Below are 24,047 nucleotides of genomic sequence, written 5' to 3' on the forward strand. Positions count from 1 at the left end.
GTATATGTATACCTCAAAGAACGATCGGCGTTCCTGATCGGCCGCTACTAAACGAAACCGAGATTCCCTGTCAGCGACCTATAGGTATCGGTTTAGGGCTAACTAGGCAGCAATCACTGAAACGAGATAATACTCGCTGGAATTGACCACCCATATGGGGAAATAAGTCCTTAATTGAGATCCAGGAGAGCCTGAGGGAAATCACGCTAGACCTTTGGTGTTCGCTACACCTGCGACCGAGCCACGAGTACCAATGTCAATGGAACTTTAAGGAGGGCTACTACTGGTTTGAAAATAGTTAGCCTGTATTTGATGTCGTGATTTTTAAAGAGGCTATGAGAGGCTATCAGTTGTCCAGGGAAAGATACTCCGTCTCGAGTCATACCAAACACCGGCCTACTAGGTTATAGGGAAACACGAAGAAAGCGCGAATTCCTATTACCTTATCACAAGTTTCGCAGATTATTTTGTTTACGCATTCATCCCTCCTACATGATATGGATAAAGATTTTTGTGACATTTCCGACTTGAAGCAGTGTCCATTTCAGCTCTCATGTTTTATGCTCCTCAAAACACCATAAATTCACCATACAAAGGCATAGGAAGAATGTCACTATTCGATTTTTAATAGAAAGAACGACGCCATCCGCGCACCTTCCCGTTAATCTCGAGACATTTCATCTCAAACCTTCGCTAGGAAGAAGCGGCCGCTGACATGGAGGACGATTCGATATTTTCCTTCAAGTCAGCTAAAGTTTCGAGAATGCCTATGCATAGGTGCGTATTTCTTTCGCCAGGGCATCCGGAAAATACAACCGCGCCACGTCACCAAGAGTGCTTGATCCGTCCTCTATTCCAGGGTGCATTCCACCGAGATTTATCTCTTTGGAACCAGACCGAAAAGTCTGTCTATGCAGCACATATGCAAAAGCAATCAGAGTCATTTGCTCGAGAACATCCACACAGGATGCCTCAGTTCATGGCCCCAAAATGTGGGCCATTTGGTTGCTTTTCTCCTCATGCACCTTGACCAGGGATATTGCCAGTCAGCATGATTCGGACCTCCGGAATCAAAAGCACTGCCCCTCTCTCCTCAGCCTTAGCAGCTGGACCATTCATCAAGGCCCTGCCCCGCCAGAGCAGCCCTTGAAATCGCATCGAACTCCTGGACTCGGAGCTTGCTTATGGAGCAAGCCAGTACCTCTCGAGATCTATCATAAGCCCGGGCCAGCTACTTGGCTGATGTCCCGCAGCAACAACCTGTCCATCGAGGCCAGGATACCCCTGTTACAGGTTTTTCTGAGGTTAGACTTATCTATCTCCTACTACTGACTAGGCAATTCACACAGACAGAAGCACAAATATAAATTGCCAGTCACGTCACATAATGCCGACCTAGACACGGCAACTGCATGTGCAACCGCCAACAGCGAAAATGATGGTATCCGGCTACATAGCGGCATTCACACTAGCTTTCTATTATACTATCCTCTACACCCTCGAGTGCATCAAGCAATGGAAATTGCGGAGCACAATAGCCAAGAAGCACGACTGTGCAAAGCCTGCTGCCCAGCGGCCCTGGGACATACTGGGTCTATTCAACATTTACCCCTCCATCAAGCACTTCTACCGCAAAGCTGTGCTGGATAACATGTCTGCCTCTTTCACGCAGTATGGAGACACTTACTCCTCTCGAATCTTACACCGACGCGTCTACATCACCAGAGATCCCTGTAACATCCGACACATTCTGGTAACTGCGTTCGCCGACTTCAACAGTGTTGATGTCCGCGCTCACCTATTCCGACCAATAGCAGGAGAAAGCATATTCGTGCAAGATGGGGAGCACTGGAAGGCTGTTCGCGCCTTGTATACAGATATGTTTTCCCGGGCACGACAGCTTTTCAGCTCAAATGCGCAGGAAGCTGGGTTCCAGGCTTTACTCCAAAGTGCGTCTACTGGGCCTGGAGACCAACATGCAGTTGAGCTCCAACAACTGTTTCTGAAATTGATCCTCGACGTCAATAGCATGCTTGCCATGGGTGTTGGAACCGATGCGCTTAGCCCCTTTCAAACGGCAGACAAGAAACAGTTCGTCGAATCATTGATACACGCGAAGCGAGTCATGGCAAGAAATGCATTCCTGGGACCTCTCCACCATCTCCTCGGAAAGAAAGATTTCCAAAAGGCCTGTCGCAATGTGAAAGACTTCGTTGAGCGTGTCGTCAAGGACGAATTTGCGTCGCGAAGTCAGCGGATACAAATACAAGCTAACAACAAGGAGATTACCTCGAAGCCAGAGATCCATACCAACCTCCAACAGCTCATGCTAGACAAGAACAATGATATCGACCATGTCCGCGACGAGATAGTCCTGGTACTCATCGCAGGCACAGACTCGGTCGCAAGCCTCCTCTCATCAACCTTCTATTTCCTTGCCCGGCACGAAACCGTCTACGCAAAGCTACGAAAAGAGATCATTGATACATTCGACACTGAGAAGCCCACGTACGAGATGCTCCGCAAGATTCCGTATCTCTCGCACATCTTCAATGAAGGTTAGCTAGTACCTACCTGTAGCACAAGCACTGACCATACACAAATTGGACACCTATTATTGAGTACCTACTATAGCTAACACGTCCAAAAACCAGCAATGCGCCTCATCGCCCCCGTTCCCATAAACGCCCGCACCGCAAACCGCGACACATGGCTTCCCTCTGGCGGCGGCAAGGACGGCAAATCTGCAATTCTCGTCCATAAAGGTGAAAATGTGATATACTCGTCGTGGGCAAGCCATCGTAGTACGAAGACCTTCGGGGCCGACGCGCACGAGTTCCGTCCTGAGAGATGGGAGGCAAGAAGTTTGAGGGCTGAGCCAGCGCTGGGGTATATTCCGTTTAGTATGGGGCCGAGGGTTTGTCCTGGGCGTAGGTCTGCTCTATTTCTTTCACCCCTGCTATCTCTCATTGCGTTGAAATGGGGGTAGCGCCCTGGATCATTTGCTAATTCGGTGACAATGTGGTTCCATAGAGCAATACGCTCTTCTTCAGGCATCGTATATAACGATTAGGATCGTCCAGACGTATAGTCAGATCAGGAATAGGGACGCGCGCCCGTGGACGGAGAAGATTGACTTGAATTTGTTCAACAAGCATGGGGTTCTTGTGGACATGGTGCCTGCTGAGGAAGATGCAAGAGAGGCTACAGATGGCACGTGCGGTTGATAAGTGCTGGTTTCGGGTCCATATTGAACTTGGCCACGCCTTACACATATACATGGATCAATGAATGAATGAACAATCAATGAGATCTAGCCACGTCGAGAGGCCAGGCCATAACATCTTTGTATTCAGGTCCAAGCGTATCCACAATAGCAAGGACGTTTCTCTGCGCGGTGTCTCCGATCCACCAAATGTCACTCAATTTCGCAGACAATGCAAAGAAGCAAGCTAGTACTGCTAGAAACCGTGGTTTCCATCTCTCTAAGAGATTGATAAATACAACTGGAAGGTATAGGGCGAACACCATCAGTCGGCGGCACGTCAGCATAGGGTTTTTGCTGGCCTGTATAGCCAGCCAAATCGTATTAATGTGGGCAGTGATTTCTGTGTATGCTTCGTACTCCGGGCCACTCGTTTCATCTTGCTGCTCTTGGTCCGGTAGTAGAAAAGAGAAGAAACCAGCTTCCGCTGAGGATGCTGTCGTTGGAGGTTCAGCAAGCCCTTAGTAAGCGCTTCAATGACACTCACCCAGACTTGAGATTGTCTGGAATACCCTTCATGTCGCCCGTCTCAAATATTGCAATCAGCGTTTTTTGAGCTGAGCTTCATCCGGCGTCCCAAATGACGCTCAGTTGAGCGTGTAGCGCGTCCTCCAGCTCGTTTTCACCACTGTCAGGTTCCTCTTCCTCCAGTAAATCTCCCATTATGCCGAACATACTTCCAACGCCGTCTAAAGTAGCAGCGGCTGCCTCGCCTCCCGGGAGGCCAGGTATTAAACCAACCGCAGTACCAGCAACCCCAATGCCCCTGAGAAAATGCCAAAGATGTTTGATGATTGAGACAACTCCGACGTCTTTATGGGGAAGTCTTCCACCAATTGTTTGACGTCAAGCAAGGTCCCCAGGACTTCAGCGTCAAACATGGAACCATACTGCTCAATGTGCTGGAAGTAGTTTGTGGCAACGAATTGAGCCCAGTACAGCGAGGGTGAGTTGTCCTTCATCTCTTCACAGGTGTCCGGATTTGGGAAATCGCATGGACCGTCAGGGAACAAATCACAGCTCATCTCATCAGTTCCATTGAATAAATGCGTGACCCAATTACCTGGAAGACATAACGTCAGTTTGGGCATTTTGAGAATGGAGGTTGCCGCCACTTGCTTGTATCTCCCCCTCTGGCTTCCCCGAAGAAATAGTCCAGGTACCCTGAGACATTGCGTTACTCACTTGCCTCTAACATGGACATAGTGTCCCAGTCTGGCTCCGAGCAGAATTCCATGATATCTATCTCTTCAGGGACTGGAAAGAAAATTCCCCCAGGGGGTACCAGGGGGTACCAGGGGGTACCAGGGGTACAGTGAACCTCTGCAAATCTATTGACCACTCCACGGAACCTCCCATGTTCATTCCGCTGTACCCTTTGATTCTCCTGTCACGCGTTTCGTCGGTCATGTAGGCGACCCATTGGTTGTAGTTGTAGACCATAATGTCCGAATCACTGTCTTCATCGTACGTATGAGACGCACCGTCGTTATCATCGAGGAGTTCGTTGATCTCTGCGTTTGCTAGATATCCAGGGGTCTTAGTACATCGGCCTTCTGCAGCACCATTGCCTGTGTATGTGCAAGTTGGCCCAGTGCATCCAGCTTCACTCATTTCGAAGGAGCGACCGTAGCTGCTCACCCCGACCATAAGCTTCCTTGTCTGCACCTGCGCCTTGGTTATCATTGCCAGGTCATACTCAGTCTCAGTCGAGTTGACGTGCGATCTCAGGCAGTTTCCATAGGGGCAACTCAGTGGTGGATCGTTGCTGCCATAGTCCCACTGGCCTCGAAGGTCATAGATCATAAAGACAATGTAGTCGACTAGGGCGCCAATCTCCTGGATGGGAAACCCCTGAAGACACCAAGATGAAGCAGGTGCAGCCATCAACAGACTCTTTCCCCTCGGGCAGCTTCTCTCGCACCACCTTGAGGAATTCCAGATATCGTTTTCCCTCTTCCTCCTCTCCAGGTGGGATGCCAGGAATGTCAGGGGCACCAGGGCACTCCCAGTCAAAGTCGACCCCATCGAGGCCATGTTCGTTTACGAAGTCGACGACATTCTGTGCAATTGTTTCTCGGTTCTCCTCCTTGACTCCGTTGCGGAAGATGTGGTAAGTATCGGGGAATGTGCTAAAGTCCCATCCTCCAAACGAAATAACTCGCTTCAGAGACCTCATTGTCTTGAAGTATGCAAATTGGTGTTCGTCGCCTTCCATCAGGCCGATAGAAAAGTCGTCGTTGATATTACCAAAGGCAAATTGAATGTGGGTGTAGTCACTTCCCTTGATCTCGTAGGCATTCATCGTCAGACACTCACGATTGAGATTGCTGGCAAGGAAGTATCCGACTTTCGAGAATTGGTCGGGGGCGACATCGTCATTTACCACTGTTTTTCCGCAGTTGCTGACGCAGATGCCGGTTCCAGGAGCTCCAGAGTCCTCATATTCGCAAAATTCAGGGGTTATCCCGCACCAGCCATTGATGTTGCAGCAGGCGTCGAGCGGGCAGGGGTTTAGCAGCGCCCATCCTGCCGATGATGAGTCGTTTGCAATCTCGGTACCAGGAACTTGAGGGCCACATATGGCATTTGGAATGGGCGCAGGAAATGGAGGGTCGCCTTTGCTCAGGCAGATATTGAGGCTGGCCTGTAGGGACTCGCATCCGCGTCAACCCCAGGTATCCTCGTTGAACGTCTCCAGGTCTTCCTGTTTGAGGCTCCATTCAGCGGCTAGGAAAGCGCACGGCTCGCCAGTTTGGACCTGATGCGTGTAGCAGGTTCCATTTCCAAAAGGATCGGGCGAGAAGTCTGGCAGGTCTCCCTCCGAGCAGCAGACATGTTGCCCTTCGACCAGCGTCGAATAAAGATCTTCGTCATTGTAATCCATAAAGCCATCGCCGGATATGCCACATCACTCCGCTAACACTGTACATGAGTCGCCCATACCGACTTGTGTTGTTTCGCAGGTAGCTGCGCGAGCCCGCAGAATTGGGGTTCCGCGACGCAGACCTGAAGTGGCAACGGTTGTTGGCGCTTTGGGGACAGTGGTATCGGACACCTCGGTGCTTTCGTCAGAGTCAGACGGGCACTCTCCGTCCCTTCATTGCGCAAGAAGTCCTTGAATGCTGCTAAGGTCACCGTTGGTCGAGATTGCAAGTCCGATAGCGTCTTGTGCTGTTGAGTTACAAGTTTGGAGAGCGCTCAGAGAAGCAGTGTTGTACTCCATCGACTGCAGCATCTTTTCCACGATCGATATCCCGGCATCAGCGCGACCAAAGCGTGGGCCTATGTATAGGCCAGCCATAGTCTTCCCATATTGACCCAGTATATGAAACTGATCGTCCTGCGAGTATTGTCTAAGCCTCAAACAGCCGCACCCAACGCTGAAGAACTAGACATCGCACTAATGCAGGTTACCACAGCCCTACTGCAACGCTACTCAGGCACATCTTCAGATTCAGCCCCCAAAGAGGGCACCATGCTATAATAATACCCCTGGTCACAGACATGAATTGTCCAATCAACGGTGCCAAGCAGCGGCCGTTAGGGCTACCACCAATGGCCTGGCCTTGGTGATTAGGCTGTGCCTGGACTTGCTTATGCAGGACCATCTCCCTAGTCTTTCGGGGCCGCTCTGGGCCCGTCTGGGCGTCTCTTGATGGATTGTTTCTGCTATCTTATTGGGTATGGCCTCTAGGAACCCCCTCCAATCGTAGCATCGTTTACTATGGTCTACATTTCAACTAGTCTTTCATGGTCTGGACATTGTTTGTCAAACCAGGGCGGAGAGACGATATGTATGAGCCTTATTCCTATCTATGACCTATCAAGACAGGCAGACAGCGGTAAGGGTCCTTCAGCTCAGCGAAAACCTGCCATGACTATACCTGCTACCTTGGTTGGGGGCTAGATTTGCCAATGCTTTTATACATCCCTGTAACTTAGTCCAAGGCTTTACCCCTAGCATTAGTTTAAATCTAGGGTCAATGTTGGCTTGATTTCCAGGCGTATTCATGTACGTGTAAAAAGGTTGGTTTGGGTTTCTACTACAGACAGAGCGTCTAGCATGCCGTTATTTCTATATTTTATATCCATTTTCTAAGTTATAGTCAAAGCGCAATATAAAGATCCAACATCTAAATCAACCGACATCACGTCGACTATGCAACAATCTGCTCAAGGCACCACAGATCTCAGTCCCTATTCCCTTAGGTTAAGACTAACGTGATCCAGATTGATACCTCTTAATACTATCGACCTCGAAGATTTCTTCTCCCCCTGCTGGGTCCTCAAGTAGCACCTCTCTAGCGGGGTCGGAAACTGTCCACTCTTCGTCTCATTCCCCCTTATCTCCGAAAGCGCCTTGTACGAAGCTACCTCGAACGGATTCCTGCACTGCTCAGACCAGTACTTCCGAAATCTCTCGTCAAGACCCTTCTTCACGTCCGTGCCATCGTCCTTCCGGAGGTCCATAACACAAGTAAGCATGAAATGATAAATATTATGAACAGGCAAATCCAGATGGAACGCAAGGAGGCGAATCACGGCCTCCGTGAAAGCCGAAGGCTTCAGGATCTTAACCCCGTACGAATCCGCTGGCCAGGGCCCCTCGCAGCCTTCTTCAACAAAGGCAGGGAGCGCGGAGTCATTGGTGAGAGTTATACTTTCGCCGATGTTGAAGTCAGGCAGCCACCAGATGGTTTCTGATTTCTTGTTCAGGATGAGAACATCAGTCGGGGAGTCGCCATCGCTGAAGATGGGCAATTTCTCGGTGTGGAAATGGGCTGCTGGGCAGAGAATGTAAGGTGCGTTTTCCTCGTCCTCGGGATTGTCGAATTCTCGCCACCAGTAGCTTGTATTGGGGCCGCATGTTGGAAGGGTCATGATGCAGTTGGAGTCGTTGCATGGTTCGATGTTTTCGGATTTGAGGACTTCAATTGCTTCCTGTATTGCCACTTGTTTAGTCAAGAACTCACAGTTGAGAGGGTACATATATGTAGATAGATGTTCACTTACATTGAGTTGCTCGTCTGGGACCACGAACTCGAGCATCTGGTCACACTCGACTGCTCTCCCGACTAGATCTAGGGCTCGGAGGCCGAAGAAGACATTGTCGATGTTCTTCTTGTCGAGCACTTTGGCTACGTGCTCTGCAGGTGGACAGCTCTTCATTTCGTTAGACATCTTGGCTTTTGGAGGGGATAGTCAATCTCGAAGGTTTAGTCTTCGTAGGTGAATAGCTCTTGGCTATGGTTCAGTGAGGGGATCCTAGGCATAAATATTAGTTCCTTGTCTTTGGTAAGTCTTCCATGGGGTAAATCTAACAATTGGTCTTTCACATACTCTCTATGTTATTCTACTATGCTCTTTGGCCATTATCTTAGGCCTTTCATAATATAGCATTGTTATAACATAAAAAGAAGGAGCTATGATTCCAATGGAAGCCGTATCGATACTCCCAAATAGTCTTCAAAAAAACAGAAAATACCAACAAAGAATAGGTAATACCGGGCAGACGTTATATTACGCTGTCGATTTCTTGCAATTACGCTTACGGTCATCTTTGTCCAGTTTCAGTTTCGCCGATTAGAACAAAGAGCTTGAAAGAACACTTTATACGCCGCTTCATTCAATAAAGAACTCTTTCTCCTTCCCAATCCCCCTCAATCAGTAATCTACTCGGCTGAGGAACCATGCGTGCCAATCTTAGAATTGGGCAATAACCAGTCGAACCCTGCAACACAAGTCTCAGGTCGCCAACAGCACCAACCCTAATCGGCGCCGTATCCAAGAACCTCTCCTCGTCCCCTTCAACATCTCCGCGACACCATCTAAGACTGTCTTAAATTCTATCAAATCTCCTTTGCTCTCGACCCGATTTCCGCAATGACGTCGAGTAGGAGGTCCTCGGTGCTTTCGTGCTAGAGCAGGGTGTCTTGCATTTGAGGTATCCGCTTCAGTATGTGTATTTCTGCTTGACTGCGCTTCTGCAGTAGACGAATCCTGTTCGATCCGAATGAGGTAGAAGCGCTTGTGGACGGGAATGTATCTGCCCGTGCGATCTCTTATTGAGTTTTCTGCTAGCCGGTGAAGCTCTCGGAAAGCCTAAGTAGAAGATCAAGGGATTATAGGCTCAGTCAAACTTGCCCCAAGCCTGCAGATTGACTCCACTTGGGTATTACGACCATTCGTCGATTGCCTCAATCGCAAGCCTACTTATGGAAGGCAGTGCATTACGGGTCCATCCGGGTGTAGTTTGACTAGAAGCGCAGTGTCACTAAGTACTTTCGAGGCGAGGCTTAGTGTTCTAATAACACGTGATGCTCCCCGGCAACCATCGATGACCGAAGCCTCGGCGAGAGTAATGGCGTTCCAAGATCCATTCCAAAGTCCAATTTCAAAAGTGTTGAGATGACTGATGATGCAATTGTTGAGGATGTTATGTACATAAATCACGTGATATTGTTCATGCAATGGACTGCGCTATATACTGCTCGCTATGTATCAACAGTTTTGTGACATAGTTCTGTCAAATTATACTTTGAGAGGATAGGTACGCAGGCTAAATTCCCAACAACTGCTTTTGGTGGAATTATTAATATTGAGAGCAGTCTTTGTAAGCACTCAGCCTCAGCTCAACATGTACCTAGGGTGGAGTACTACACCTACCGGGGCCGAGTATTCAACCCGAGCTGACCTCTGCATTATCAGGCCGGCTACTAACACATATGTATACCTGATAAGCTCAACCCAAGAGATCTATCCAGAGATCTCAAAGATAACCTTACTTCCCAAGAGTCAATACTCCATCCAGGAATCCCTCTTTCATACTACGCACAACCCTAAAATGGCCATCGGCAGCTGCTTCTGCGGTAACATCAAAATCGAATATACCAGCCCACCCCTCATAGCCGTGAGATCCCACCTACCTACATGAAACCCCTCAACCCCAGAACACTCCACCTGACTAACAAGAATAACCATTCAGGGCCTCTGCCACTGCACCGACTGCCGAAAACTCACAAGCACGCTCTTCAGCTACAGCTTCATCTTCAAAAGCGACGCCATCCGCGTCCTCGGGCCCGGCACGCCCAAAGAAATCCGCAAGGGCGCAGACAGCGGCAACCTGATCAAGAACTATTTCTGTCCGGAATGCGGCACGCCGCTTTATGGGGTTGGCGCGAAGCCCTCGGGGGAAGTTAACGGGACGACTGTTGTGCGTGGGGGGTTGTTTGACGAGGACGTTGTGGAGAGGTATAAGCCTGCTGCGGAGATTTATACGGAGGGGCGTGTGGGGTGGTTGTGTGCGCTTGAGGGGGTGAAGCAGTTTGGGGGGATGTTGCCGGGGTCGGGGAATGGGGATGGGGAGGATCAGTAGGGTGGAGGGGAGGGAAGGGGTTAAGCTTTTGCTATGGTTGTTTCTAGGGCGTATTTTGGGGAGTCTTATTGGGTTGATGCTAGTGATGCGGAGTTTGGGGCATTTGGCTTCGTGAGTTGGTGCTTTGGGGTTCGTTCTGATTGGGGTCCAGCTGAGACATGGCGCCTGCTTGGAGGATGCTTGTTGCGCGGTCAGCTGCAGCTCAGCCGCAGATACTGGGGATTTTCGTGGGTTGAGAGCCCTACGCGATGATTAATCTTGACTGTTTTTTCATACTCATCGTTTTTCCTGAACACAAGATGTCGAGATGAGTTGTCTTCACCGAATACCGACTACCTAATAGGTGATGTTTCCTCGGTATACAGAGTGAATACATTAGGAACGCAATGAGAACAAGGCAGTATGTTATTTTGTGGCAGTCAAAAAGGCCTTTTTTAAGTTTCATCGTTTATGTACTTTTTTAGTAATTCTATATACAGTCAGAAAAAGCTCCAGGCTCGATATAGATACAAGAACAAAAAAAGGACCTTTCCCATCGCGCCCATCCTCAGGCCCGACTAAGGCTGAGGCAAGTATTCAGCGGGCATGTCCTTGCCAGTAAAGGGGTCGAAGAACTGATAGTTGCCCTCATGCTTACCTGGCTTTGGTACAACCTCCACAAAGAAACCTCCGCGCCCCGTCAGCCCCGTCTTCACAACCCTGCCAACCCCAATGTAGACATCTCGCTTTGGCGCATTAGGCGGAAGATACCGGCCAGGGTACTCCTCGCCGACTTTCGGCATACATTCAATGTGCGGGAACGCACGCCAGCGGCGCGAAAAGGGGAGTCTTCTTCTCCCTGCCACGAATCTGCAGGGTGTCCGCCTTCGTCCTGGTCGTCGCAGGGCCCAGAATTTCCTCATCAACTCATTTGTTACTGGATGGAAAAAATCATAATCACCACCATGCTTCCCGGGTATCGGCTCCACGAAGATGTACCTTCTCATCGCGTCATTCGTACCAACTGCAACGGTTCTTCCAGCGCCGGCATACCACTGCCCATCAGGCGCAATGTAAGCTCCGATCTGTTCCTCGCCGAGCTTTGGTGGTCGTAGAGTATAAGAGGGAGGCCATACCACCTTGTCCCGGTCAGGTCTGCCTCACATACCCTGGTGTTTGGATTGTTCTGGGTTTCCGCATTGCCGGGGTATGCAGCGCGCGGCATATCGCTGTCGGGGATGTTCATCTGGCTGTAAATGCAGAAGAACTGGTACGGCGGTTCGTGCATCTCCGGTATAGGCCCTGCTGCGTTCGGACGGACGACTTTCCCGACGCCTCGGTATTTTCTTCTGTTAGGTGCAACGTAGGACCCAGGAGCGAGCGACTGAACCGGGGGAATTTGTCGACCCACTGCGTATCAGCGTTCTGGAATAGGTACCGCGGCTTGCAGTCGTTGGGCATGTCTTCGTCAGTCAGGAGGTTGAAAAATTGGTACTTCCTGCTGGACTTTCTTAAGATCGGCTTGACGCGAACATATATGGAGCCGGCGTGAGTGTACCCTTTCTCGAATACCTCACCCAACCCATAGTAACGCTCTCCATTTGGTGCATGGTACCATCCGGGCTCCTTGTCTCCGATCTTTGGATCCTGGCGAGGTTTAGCGAGGTTGCTCATGCGCTTACTCAAGTTCGCCATGGTATGATCCACGACGAAGGAAGAAGGTAAAAAAAAAAAAAGTTGTTTGGAAAGGAACGTAGAGAAAGAAATCAAAGCCAGAGAAAAGAGAGTGGAAAAATGGAAAAAGTAAACAGAAAACCGAATAGAATGGTATGAAATGAGATCAGAAGAACAAGGTTTCGAATATATATACATATGAGTTGGATCACAGACCGAGCATTAGCCGACGCCTTATTCTAATTATTGCTCTTTGTGAGCTCGACGTTGCTTTCAAATTGCTACAGCTCTTTATGACACCATCTAGACCGTAGAGAGGAGACAAAGATAGACACAATGCATACAAAGGCTATCAATCTGGCTGTTAAAGCACCAATAAACACTCCGGTAATCTACCTGGCAAGTCCCAACAGCCCAACGCTATCCTAGCATGTATCACACCTCAGGTACTGTTCGGTGGCGTGTTTTCAGCATCATTCTCGTTCTCGTTCCAGCAAGCAAAGTCATAATAGAAGTCCGCCATTCTGACCGTATACTCCTTCCACTCGATCCAGTCCTTATTTAGCAGCTCCAGTTCTTCGTCAAGAACCTTTTTAAGCTCCCCCTTCGGCTGGACTCCATGCAGCTTTCTCTTCGTGGTCCCTGCTCGCCCGTGAAACAACGAATTTCGCATCAAAGTCAAACGAGCAACCAGGTGAACAGTGTCGACTGTGAGAGGCTTTCTCGCTTCGTTCATATTTTTGTTGAGGTCTTTTAGGCAGTCCTTAAGCGCCTCAAAAAGTGGTTTGTCGTTCTCCTTGTTCGTCTTGGGCACGTCGCTCGGCTCCTCCTCGGTAAATTCGACGAGCAAATCATTGGGTACAGGTACACTGAGCCCCTGGAGCCTTAGTCCGGTGTTGAGTCTCTTCACAATGTTTCTTGTCAATTGGTTGAACTCTGTAATGCCCTTCTTGATTGCGGCACACTTGACAGTCTGGAATACCCTCCCTGCCAAGTCGCCCACCCTCGCCAGTAACTCCACGTTCCACGAACGAAGTGGCTGGGAATCATCTTTGTGAAAGTTCACCAAGTCTCGCATCGCATTTCTATCGAGCTCGTAGGTCTCGTCACCCCTTTCAAGTGCGTCGTAGATGCCTTTCACCGTCCGCCACCGCTGCTCTTCGTCGCTCGGGGTGATGATATGGCCAGGGATCATGTTTCAGATGTTCCGGATGATTAGATCGGCGAGAGCTCTTCCAGTATATCTTCGGAATCATCCTCGGAGGAGCTACTGGGGTTTTGGTCGGAGGAGTCATTCGGGTTTGGGTCGGAGCGTCCGCTGCTTGGGTGTGTGGACGGTGTGGGATGGCAGGATGGTTCTATTGCAGTTGAACCATTCGCAGCATGATCGTAGGCTTCACCTCCATGAACTTACATAAGCTGCTCATTGATAGACGTGGGTTGATTGGAATGCGGGTGAACGAATGGTAGGGAGGTGGGCGATGTGGACGGGTCAACTCCCAACGCGGTGCTGACCTCGCTCGAAGGACTTCCGTTTAATGTATCATGCAAGCCCTCATAATGGGAGGAGCTCCCTGGCTCGTGGAGATCTTGCAGAGTCATTTTCGTCGCTGGGGACACTGGATAATGTCAAGCAAGAGTTGAGGATAGGGTAGAGAGAGAAAAGGAGGTAGAGCATCATATCTAACAGCATAGCCGCTCAATAACTCAGGCTCCTGATATATGTTCAATTCTTTGTCTTGCATTGCTTTGATGATGGGAGTTTGTGGCTTTATCGTGCAGTGAACAATAGGTGTGTCAAACGGTCTCAGGTAGAGGCTATACTGGGCTTCCACATCTGCCCTACACTCCATACCCCGCCAGAACCTGTCGATGACAATAACATAAAAACAAATGCAAAATCAGACGTATACAACTTAATAGAGATACCTATGACTATAGTAGTTGTGTGGGGGTATAGGCGTAGGATACGAACGCCCAAAGTGCTGGGTGAAGAAGGAGGCCAGTTCATACAGAGACACAGAACACTACATTCACAATAGAGTATCAGCTAAACATGCTATTGAGGGTTTCTATTTTGAGAGCTTTAAGTCTTTGGCAGTATTTGCTTTTTCCATTTTCACCTCCAAGACAGCAAACAGCGCTGCGACGCTGGTGCGCTATCCTGCGGAAACGATATTCCAAACCACCATCTTATGGAATCAACAAAGCTAAAAGTTAAACCAATATATTATTATTCCTTTCTTTCTCTTCAGCAAGATGCTAATGAGTGTTGGTGTACGAGCGCTGGACTGTTCGTTGCTTGGCTGAAACCTTCCCGGCCGTCAGCTCCTACGCACACGCTTGCCCCTCCGGGCCTGCTCCCCCAGTTCCCCATTCAGCTTCTATCAAAACTCCTATCTCTTAGCTGTCTCAATAAGCTTTTGAACTATTATGCACGCAAAGGGACTTTACCAGCTTTGTGTTCCGTACAATGCTAGTCGACCCTGTTACGCCTCGCGGCCTGAACGCGGTCAACGATGATCGAGACATTTGCCCCTTTTCGCATCTTCTCAATCTCAGCTCCTCAACAATGCACTCCTTGGGCAAATTACTAAGCTCTTTATCTCACAGCTGATGAATGAAAGGTTTGTTATCTTAGCAGGACTGTATTACGGCATCACATCCATCTATTTCCTCATTGTATAGGGCTAGAAGACCCTTGCATTCGTCGTGAGTTCCAAGTACTGATACTTGAAGAGCCATTATCTTGTCTTCTTTGATATAGTACACTTCTTGTTCATCGCCCTGTAGTTGTGCTTGTTCTGCTTGTACCTTTTCCTGGTATGTTTGCTAGCCAAGTTTGTCACGGGGAGAGGATCAGTATCTTACAATTCCACTTGGTTTCTCTACTGGAAACTCTTCGTAAATCTTGTTCCAGTACTACAGTAGTTCTATTCTTCAAGGAGCATCTATTCTGATCATCTAGGTCAGCTCCTCTACATAGTTGTTGATAGTGAAGTATAAGTGAAGCCCCCGTCACGTGCCTCCTCTGTACTGATGCACAAATCTTGCTGTTGACTCAGCTGTTTAGAATTTACGATGCGACAGAGGGCGATCCGGTTGTAATACCAGTCTAAACCCCCTTCCAGACCGATAAGAAGTTCAAAAGCGATGCTCGCTTACTTCATCTGTCAGACATCGAGGTTGTAGGTTGGAAGTTAGGGCAATGCTGATTAGGTAACGCGCCTCAGGCAGGCACCCGTCCCGCAAAGCTGGTTCCCTGGGTTAACCTTAATGACTTCTTTCAAGGATCTGCAAAGTCAGGATTAAGATGAAAGAATCCTTGCTAGGCTTATGTTAGTCAAAGGCAATGTCATCCCTGAGTCTGACGTCGTTCATCGCGATAAGCATTAGCCTTACCGCCGAACAATGGTGTCCGGAACAACCGGACACATGGGTATCGCCTTTGTATGCTTACGACATATTTCTGACTATGTGAACGTTTATCGAACTAATGCCATGGTAGTGACCTTCTTTTAGCTTTTTATCTCGGTATCCCTCTTGGCGCCGCGCAGATTATTCTATCTCATTATCTTTACTGAGGTTGAAGATAAAATCGAAAATGGAGTAAGGTACGCAGTCCAGCGACTGGGAGTCAAGCTGCGCTCCTTCTACATGTACTGTCTCAGCTAAAGACTTGGTGCTGGGCTGGGGCACGAAGATACGTTGCTGAGGTGAGGTAGAAGATCCATGCCCGTGGCCTCGGCGACTGGCGACCCATACCATGGAAACTAGCTAAAACATACCTGTCTTTCCACCAGTGCATTTGCGGTTACTATCTTGTCTTGCCGGGGCATCTCTGTGGCGCGACCCTCATGAGTCAATCTGTAAACCAAACGATAGTATTTTGGCTCGTACTTGGTTTTTCGAAGCATTAGGAGTCCGATGTCGAGGTTTGAGAGCACCGAGTTCAAGGTCTAGTCCGAAGGCGTCGACGGATTGAGGATATCGAGGAGTCGAGAAAATTAAGGTATTGAGAGTATCGAGGATTCGAGGGTATCAAGGATTGGAAAATATCGAGGAATCAGGGACACCGAAGCTCAATGAATCAAATGCGACTCCAAGTACCGAAGAATCAAGTCAAGCACTCAAATTTTATACTCGACTCTTTCCCCTGAGACTTGTGCTCTGATCCTCGAAGCCAGTACTTGGTTCTTGTACTCAATCTTCTATCCTCAACACTTGAGTACGAAAATCTGTTACCTACCTCGAGTCCAAGCGCCGAGGATTCGAGTACAAATCAGGCCATTTAGAACCAAGTACTAATTTCGAATCGAGTCAATTTCCTCGACCAGACTCGTACATGGATCCTCGATTTCCAAGCTCAAAGTCAGTATTCGGCCCTGGCCCTAGACTCTAGGTCCATGCACAGCCCTCTCACTCAAGTCTTTATCCTCGACCTCGCACGCGATTCCTCAATCTTCACCCCCAAGCTATTACTCAATCCCACCTTAGTTCAAAACCCCCATACTCAACAAACAAGGTACACGTATTGCTTATCTATAGAGTATCTAATCTCCACCTTACCATTGGATAAACGCGGGGTAAACGAAAACCGCGGGGAATCATCAGACCCCCGCCTCAACCAAGCGCCTGACCCTGACCACGCGACAGTAGAACGTTAATAACTCTCTTGCTATTAGAGATCTGGAGTGTCCACAGAGTAGTTTACTCGCAGTCAGCCCATACCGGCATGGATGTGGCTTGATAATGAGAATGAGACTGTCTGGGTGAGTGAGGTGGGAATGTATTACGTGCTCACTGCTGTGCTATGGTGGATTTATACTCCGCTCGGGAAATGTCGGGTTTGAGCATGAGGCGGGCGAACGGAGCATCTGCTTTGCAGCAGCCAGCTCTCGATGAGGGGGGTCGAGCTTGTGTAATTTCTACGGTTGAAAGGGGAATAGTATGTGCTGAATTTAACGTAAGAAAAAAAGAAAATAGGATGAAAGCGTTGTTCTCTATTTACTCTTTTGAGTCGTCTACTTAGAACAGGCACGGCAATGATAAAGACCCCAAACGAGGTTGAAAAAGTGGTATCAATTGAGAATCATAATCCAAAAACCAAGGTCGCTATAGCCATAACCATAAAAAAAATCCCAAATCCAATCCAATGCAAATACCCAAATTCAGTCCAACGTCACCCCCATCATCCACTGAACAGCCTTCTATTCCTCCGGCTGCACCTGATCAGCCATGAGCAGAATCTGCCCCTGCACAGCCTCATACGAGACCTTCATTCCCTCCTTTAGCGTTCCAACAGGGATGACCGTCTGCGAGCGGACCATCAGCTCGCCGCCAAAGTCCGATGTGATGAAGCCGAAGCCCTGCTCGTCGTTGTACCACTTGATGGTTCCGAATTGGCGGTTGGAGGACATGGCGGGGGTTGATTTTGCTGTATTGGTTAGTTTTGTGATGTGAATAAGGATTAGGTGAGGAGAGAAGACATACAGAGAATAGGCGAGGACGGCGACTTGAGGTGGGTGGGTAGAGCGATAGCGACAGCCGGGGCAGACATTGATATGGAGATGAATGTAGAGATTCAAGAGAGTTTTTTTTTTGATTTTCGGTTTTGTCTTTTTTCTTGTGAAAGATATTCTCATAAATCAACGGACATCCCAGCTACTTATACCTACTGACAGCCCGTGGTAGAAGTATACCCGGAGCACGCGAGTCCGCCACAGGTGATATCATCCGAAACTTCCCGGTCCTCGGCAAGGTTTCCCTGCAGACCCAAAATGACGATAAACAGCGATAAGTGAGCCCCCGATACGGCGATAACGTCGATAAGTGCCTCTTCCCCGCGCGTTTGGGGCCAATTTTCTGCACATTCTAACTGTGGCGATTGGCTGGTGAGGCCGATGATGCAATGATCGACTGATCTCCCCGAGGCAGTTGGGCTTTCACTCTTTTTTGGAGACTTCGATGCTGGTCGAGGCCTTTCCTGCGAGCTTTGGCTGCCCGGCTCATGCCACGCAGCCACTTTTTTGCTTGAGATTGATCAGCCCATCGTCATAGTGCAGGATCATTAAGATGCGGGTTGGGCTTGGCGTGAGGCATTTTCTCTTTTGCAGATACGAGTTTGAGATGCGGTACCCCGATGGCTTGTGATTGAAGCTATCTCTGGATTGGGACCGTGACTATGCTGGCTTCTTGGGAAGGCCTCGTAGCGAGATCTCACGGATTTGAAGCTGAGCAGCGTGCTCTATAGAGAGTATGGCCTCGTAGCGAGGCTCAGGTAAGTGTGCAGGATCACGAGCTCGATGCGAGCCCTAAGGATCATAGTTTGTAGTCTTGGCCGTATGCTTGTCTACTCTTGATTTGGGATGTGATTCCGATAGTAGTACGGAGTAGCTTGCCCTTGTTTCACGATCAAAGTGATGCCGAGTGCTATAATCAAAACAATAGGAACCTCGGGCGGTCAGATTATATTGCATGGACCGGAGTAGGTGCAGGACTCCGGTAGATGGTACAGCCGAGCAAACGCCGAAGCCAAGTTTAGTGCCTGAGACGCTAAGGCTGTAAGGATGAGGTCAGGTTAGTTAACTTACTAGTTAGTTAGTTAGAGTGACACTGCAGCAGCCTGAGGCAGTAATGTCTCATGGCAATCCAGCCTTGAGGGAAGCGATGGATGTCCTTCCATTGGGTGGCTGGTATGGCCGCCTAGCTAAGTTAACATAACTCTACCTGACTAATGTATGACTAAGCGAGGTCGACCCGTAGGGGCAGGCGGTAACGGGCGGCAGTATGCTCCGACAAGCCTCTGAAGTCACGTGGGCTTCCTTCCCAATACGGAACTTAATCCTCCAGCCCAGCCAGCCCGAAACATTGCAAGCTTAACTCAACTTCCTTCAACGACCACCGTTAGGTGAACAACCGTCAAGATGGGTGGCGATCTCAATCTGAAGAAGTATGCTCCCCTATCCTTCACTCCCCCTCCTCCCCTTCAACTAAACAAGAACCAACACTAACTCTTCCTAACAGATCATGGCACCCCTCCCTCCTCCGAAACCAAGAGCGCGTCTGGTCTGAAGAAAAGCGCGCTTTAGAAGAACGCAAGCGCATAGACCAACTCCGCCGCGAGCGCGATGAAGAGCGCCAAATCCAAGAGCTGCAGCGCCTGCAAGAATCCTCCGGTGGCGCAGCGCGCCAGTCGCGCGTCGACTGGATGTATCAGGAGCCGTCGGGCGCATCAGGACACGTCGCTGAAGAGATGGAGGGGTATTTATTGGGGAAGAGAAGGATTGACGGGATTCTACTCAAGGGCGATGAGAGTAAGAAACTTGGGAAGGGCGGGGATGTACCTGTGGGTTCTGGAGCGGCGCTCCCGCCTGTCGTGCATAATACGAGGGATACGATGGTGAAGGTTATGAGTGATCCGTTGTTGGAGATTAAGAAGAGGGAACAGGCGGCTTATGAGATGGCTGTCAAGGAGTCGGTCCGCAGGCAGGAACGCGAGGAGAGGAGGGGGAAGGATAAGGAGAGGAGTTCGAGGAGGAGATTTGGTGGGGATCGTTCACATCGCGATTCTCATCGGGATCGGGATCGTCATAGCCATCGGCATCGGAGGAGGTCACGGTCAAGATCTCCAAGGGAGGACCGAGACCGAGATGATCGCCGCCGCCGAGACAGAGATGATAGAGACCGGGATGACCGAAGGAGTCACAGAGATTGCGATGAGGATCGGGAAGAGCGCGGAGAAAGAGTCCACCACTCGAGCAGTCGCCGAGACAGAGACCGCGAAGATCGGCACGACCGCGATCGAGGCTCTCGCAGGTCCGCTTCCCCTCGATACAACAGCGACCGCCGCCGAGACGACAGAGATAGAAGAGACAACAGAGACCGAGACCGAGATCGCGATGGTGACTACCGGAGAGACAATAAAGACAGATACAGCCGCAACAACGACCGACGAGACGGATACCGAGACAGGCAACCAGCCTCCACAGCTCCAACCCAACAAGCCCAAGACCTAGAAGAGCAGCGCCAGCGCCGACTAGCAGAGATGCAGTCAAACGCACAGGATATGGAAAGTACACGTCGGCAGCGTGTTGCAGAAGTCACTGCCATCGAAGATAAGCAACGTGAGGAAGACGATAAGCGGAGATCAGACCGCGGACAGTTCATGTCAGGTTTGCACCGGCAGTTACAGGAGGATAGTCTGGATGAGCGGATCCGGCGGAGTAAGGGCGGGTTGGCGAAGATGGAGGAGGATTAAACGGTTCATTCTACTTTCTTCTTCTTGTCATGCGCATTGCTTATAGTGCATACATTCTACCTACTACATACCCAGATTGAGATCATTGTCTTATGGCATAATCACAACTCAAGAATTACATTCAGCAAGAATGGTCAACCCCGATACAAATCTTGTTCTCAAAGAAAATAAGCAATTCCGCTATGTATAAAAGTAATCGGATATATTAGCTCCAATAGCCAAAGGACACAACATCCCATAAACCATATCGCCAGAAAATATAATAAGTTACAGTGGATATATACACCACCTCCCCAATCCCATCCCATCACCACATCATTCCCACCACATCAATCAACCCATCAAAGCAACAAAAGCTCCCCCGTCGCCGCACCACCCGCCAAATGAGGCTGGTAAGCCTGCTGCTGGCTCTGATTAACAACATACTGCGTCTCCATGGCGCCCCCACCACCGAACCCTCCATCCTCACGACCACCAAGATCAAGCGCAGCCATCTGCTGCGTTCCAACGGCCACGCTATTGAAGTAATTATCTGCTGCGTTGACGGCTGCGCTGGTGTTACCCGTATCCGTACCGGCGCCGGGTTGTATTAATGCTGAACCGTTTGAGGCTGCCATTGCTGCTGTTGGTGAAGTAATAGGGTTCGGAGCAGAGACATTGACAGGGATCTGGAAGGCTGGGGTGCTGTAATCCTCGGGGTTTTTCTGGAGGCATGGGCTATATTGGAGTCTTCTTGTTCGTGCGGAGCGGAAGACCTGCTGTACGGGCTTGAGGTAGACTGTTGCCAGAGTGCCGACGTTAAGGCAGAGTTCTTCGAGGGTGCGGGAGTCGAGTTTCTCGCTTTCGGCGGAGATGGGTGGTTTCTGGCCCATCACTACCTGCCGGGCTGTTGTTGGGTCTGAGGAGAGGAGGCGCCAGTACATGTAGCCTCTGTCGCGAAGGTCCGGGTCGTCTGTTTCCTCGGTACACCATTTAAGCACCTGTGGGACGAGTTGTTGGCCTTTTGTTGGGCGCTGGATGAAGAGTTTGACTGTTGCTGTTAGGAGGGCGAGTTGGACTTCGATGGTCTCGTCGTGGAAGGTCGCGAGGTAGTCCTGGAGCAGGTCTGCGGAGTTTTCGATACGGTCGGCGTATTGGCCGATGATCCAGATGATGGCGGCTTTGGCTTCTGGTTCGTCGAGCTCGTCGATGTTTTGGATCACTTGGCCGATGATGGTTTCGTATTGGTTGGGGTATTTGCGGAAGATGTTGCGGATGACAACGGTCGCTTCTTGAACGATGTATGGGACTTTGGCGTTGACCAGTTCCAAAAGGCAGTCGATGCACTGTTTGGCGGCCGACTCGATCTTGATGGCGAGCTTTCCGATAGCCCGAACGGCTTTCCGCACAAAGTGAACGTCGATCTCGGTAGCATATCTACCTTATTAGCGGAACCCTTCACTTTCAGATGTGGAAACTCACTCTCTCAGCTCTGCCAGCACAACCGAGATGTTTTCCTTGGTGGTCAACATGAATATCAACTCGAGCTTGGTCACCTTGACGTAAATAGGATCGTTGTAGTTACAAAAGAAAACCCGGATGTCGTTCCGCAGGACTTCTGGTCTCTTCTGTAGAATGAGAATAGCATTACGGAGCACAAGATATTGTACCTCCGGCGGTTTGGACAAGAGCGTCACGAGAGGTGGTGACAGCTTCTTGGATAGTGATGATACATGGCGCTCTTCGGAGATGTAGTTCATGAGGTAAAGAATGACACGAATGGAAGTAAGTACGACGGCGGAATTTTGGTGGGAGAGACGAGGAGCGACACGTTCCGCTAATAGCAGAGCTTCGGCGGAATCTTGTGGAACGTAGGCCATGAGGGCTTCGAGGATGTACGATTGACCCCATCTGCTCATGTTAGCAACTACCACGAAAACTGGCTGGAAGGTACATACTCTGAGCAGTCTGGCAGGATAGATACCAGCTTGGACGCACTCGAATAGTCGATCGTCAAAGAAATGGTTTCGCTGCGTCCCCAGATGTCCGTTAATGACGCCAAAACACTTGATACGACTGTCGGATTCTCGTCTTTCAGCATCGAGTTCAAGCGGTCAATCAAATCAGACGCCTCGACCATCTTCCGGTCATGCTCGTAGAGTTTCGCGACGCAAAAGGCGGCCGTTTTGCGAACATATGGATCATTATCTTGCATCAAACCCTTGAGCGGATTGACCGTAGCCTCCACAAACTCTCGAACGTGGATATATGCGATTGTTCGAAGCGCCAGAGCGCGGACTAACGGATTTGACGCTTCCATATCCTGAAACCAGTTAGCCATGACCTCCGAGTGAGAGCGCGTATCATACATTAACCAATATCGGGAGCGCCTTGAGCGCGATTTCCGGCTTCATCCGCGAGTAGTTGACGAGGAACAGGAAGCACCTAGTCACAACAGAGTATCAGTATCCAGCCCATCATAAGTCCATCCGTCTAACATACATCTTCTTAATCTCCAAGCTCGGCAGATTCATGCAGTCGATGATATCCGGAAACAACGCGATCATGTCGTTATTGCTCATAGTCATGTTCGCAACGATCTTCTTCAGCGCGATCTTTTTCGCCGAGTAGTTTTTGTCTTTCTTGCCGCCGCTGTTGAGTTCCTGTCGCAGCTCGGCGACTTTGCCCTGTGAAGATCGAACCCATGGTGGTAAGCTAGTCTGTACGTAAGGTGCAATAAACATAGAGATGATAACAGAGGGTATCAATAATCAAAGGATATAGTTGAGAAGATGCAAGAGGCAGAGTACCGCCGCATCGTAAAAGCAAAGAGGGGCAGCAAGACTAAGAAGACCAAGGCGGATAAGGAACGAGGTCACAGGCAAGCTGATATGCGGGCGCCGGCAGATATAGCTAAGACTATTGCGCGACAAAGAGGGCCAGTGCGACAAGTATAGAGACTCCACGTACCCTAGCGAACAGCTTTGCGTCTCCCCCGGCGGAACTCATTGTGGCTGATATTATAGAACTTCACGACAGGGTTCGTTCGTTATGCGGAGGATGCGGGGGAATCAGGATCGATCGGAAACCGTCGTAAACTGTCAGATTGCGCGGGTTCTTCGAGAGAAGTATAGGAATAATCGATGTAGCACGGATGGCTTCGAGGCGACTCCTTAGCTAGCACGGTGCGGCGAAACGTCCATGCCTTCAGCGAGTGTCAACGGTAGCGGATCGGACTGTCCAAACACCGGAAATGTCAGCGTGGCACAATCAAGACCGGCCGCTATCAGGGAGCCTACCTAGGCCATTAATATCAGTCAGGCCTTCAATTGCGAGCTTGCAGCTTAATTGCTCGAAAAGAAAGGAGATCAGGGACTGGCAATCAGGAGTGGAACTGGACCGGGCGCCGCCAGCTCCGCGCTGAGTCGCTGTGGAGTTGTTGCCTGGTCTTCAAGGCATCGATGTTCTCCGCCGTCACTCACTGCTTCACTTCCGCCCGCAGCTCTTCTTAC

General features: G+C 49.8%; 9 protein-coding genes across 9 annotated transcripts; 3 read left to right on the forward strand and 6 right to left on the reverse strand.

Moving 5' to 3' along the window:
- Positions 1 to 1,432: 1,432 nt before the first annotated feature.
- Positions 1,433 to 3,336, forward strand: BDV14DRAFT_208586 (cytochrome P450 monooxygenase afumB; the record flags this gene model as incomplete). The annotated part of the gene is made up of 3 exons (XM_073775444.1): positions 1,433 to 2,558; positions 2,655 to 2,930; positions 3,034 to 3,336. 3 exons carry the CDS (start codon positions 1,436 to 1,438, stop codon positions 3,225 to 3,227), a joined length of 1,593 nt encoding a protein of 530 aa, XP_073628528.1. The 3' UTR covers positions 3,228 to 3,336.
- Positions 3,337 to 3,996: 660 nt separating this feature from the next.
- Positions 3,997 to 6,745, reverse strand: BDV14DRAFT_189411 (glycoside hydrolase superfamily; the record flags this gene model as incomplete). Its single annotated transcript, XM_073771193.1, has 8 exons — positions 3,997 to 4,328; positions 4,451 to 4,454; positions 4,580 to 5,161; positions 5,193 to 5,884; positions 5,939 to 6,133; positions 6,197 to 6,355; positions 6,404 to 6,621; positions 6,705 to 6,745. 8 exons carry the CDS (start codon positions 6,743 to 6,745, stop codon positions 3,997 to 3,999), a joined length of 2,223 nt encoding a protein of 740 aa, XP_073628529.1.
- Positions 6,746 to 7,465: 720 nt separating this feature from the next.
- BDV14DRAFT_199666 (uncharacterized protein) lies at positions 7,466 to 8,449 on the reverse strand (the record flags this gene model as incomplete). The annotated part of the gene is made up of 2 exons (XM_073773334.1): positions 7,466 to 8,209; positions 8,282 to 8,449. The coding sequence occupies 2 exons, from the start codon at positions 8,447 to 8,449 to the stop codon at positions 7,466 to 7,468; spliced, it is 912 nt and encodes a 303-aa protein (XP_073628530.1).
- Positions 8,450 to 10,112: 1,663 nt separating this feature from the next.
- On the forward strand, positions 10,113 to 10,643 carry BDV14DRAFT_199667 (GFA family protein; the record flags this gene model as incomplete). Its single annotated transcript, XM_073773335.1, has 2 exons — positions 10,113 to 10,178; positions 10,254 to 10,643. 2 exons carry the CDS (start codon positions 10,113 to 10,115, stop codon positions 10,641 to 10,643), a joined length of 456 nt encoding a protein of 151 aa, XP_073628531.1.
- Positions 10,644 to 11,200: 557 nt separating this feature from the next.
- On the reverse strand, positions 11,201 to 12,317 carry BDV14DRAFT_199668 (uncharacterized protein; the record flags this gene model as incomplete). Its single annotated transcript, XM_073773336.1, has 3 exons — positions 11,201 to 11,722; positions 11,791 to 11,971; positions 12,034 to 12,317. 3 exons carry the CDS (start codon positions 12,315 to 12,317, stop codon positions 11,201 to 11,203), a joined length of 987 nt encoding a protein of 328 aa, XP_073628532.1.
- Positions 12,318 to 12,738: 421 nt separating this feature from the next.
- On the reverse strand, positions 12,739 to 13,491 carry BDV14DRAFT_199669 (uncharacterized protein; the record flags this gene model as incomplete). The annotated part of the gene is made up of 1 exon (XM_073773337.1): positions 12,739 to 13,491. One exon carries the CDS (start codon positions 13,489 to 13,491, stop codon positions 12,739 to 12,741), a length of 753 nt encoding a protein of 250 aa, XP_073628533.1.
- Positions 13,492 to 17,238: 3,747 nt separating this feature from the next.
- Positions 17,239 to 17,945, reverse strand: BDV14DRAFT_172259 (cold-shock protein). The gene is made up of 2 exons (XM_073768559.1): positions 17,790 to 17,945; positions 17,239 to 17,733 (listed from the first exon to the last, which is right to left on the reverse strand). Exons 1-2 carry the CDS (start codon positions 17,854 to 17,856, stop codon positions 17,507 to 17,509), a joined length of 294 nt encoding a protein of 97 aa, XP_073628534.1. The 5' UTR covers positions 17,857 to 17,945; the 3' UTR covers positions 17,239 to 17,506.
- A 1,277-nt stretch (positions 17,946 to 19,222) lies between these two features.
- Positions 19,223 to 20,556, forward strand: cwc25 (U2-type spliceosomal complex subunit CWC25; the record flags this gene model as incomplete). The annotated part of the gene is made up of 2 exons (XM_073771194.1): positions 19,223 to 19,248; positions 19,323 to 20,556. The coding sequence occupies 2 exons, from the start codon at positions 19,223 to 19,225 to the stop codon at positions 20,554 to 20,556; spliced, it is 1,260 nt and encodes a 419-aa protein (XP_073628535.1).
- Positions 20,557 to 20,726: 170 nt separating this feature from the next.
- Positions 20,727 to 23,489, reverse strand: BDV14DRAFT_52517 (putative AP-2 adaptor complex subunit beta). Its single transcript, XM_073776962.1, has 5 exons — positions 23,038 to 23,489; positions 22,905 to 22,980; positions 22,494 to 22,858; positions 22,018 to 22,446; positions 20,727 to 21,972 (listed from the first exon to the last, which is right to left on the reverse strand). Exons 1-5 carry the CDS (start codon positions 23,277 to 23,279, stop codon positions 20,898 to 20,900), a joined length of 2,187 nt encoding a protein of 728 aa, XP_073628536.1. The 5' UTR covers positions 23,280 to 23,489; the 3' UTR covers positions 20,727 to 20,897.
- Between the last annotated feature and the right edge of the window lie 558 nt (positions 23,490 to 24,047).

This window comes from Aspergillus stella-maris (genome assembly GCF_047715825.1).
Source record: "Aspergillus stella-maris strain CBS 113639 unplaced genomic scaffold BDV14scaffold_24, whole genome shotgun sequence".
Taxonomy (NCBI): domain Eukaryota; kingdom Fungi; phylum Ascomycota; class Eurotiomycetes; order Eurotiales; family Aspergillaceae; genus Aspergillus; species Aspergillus stella-maris.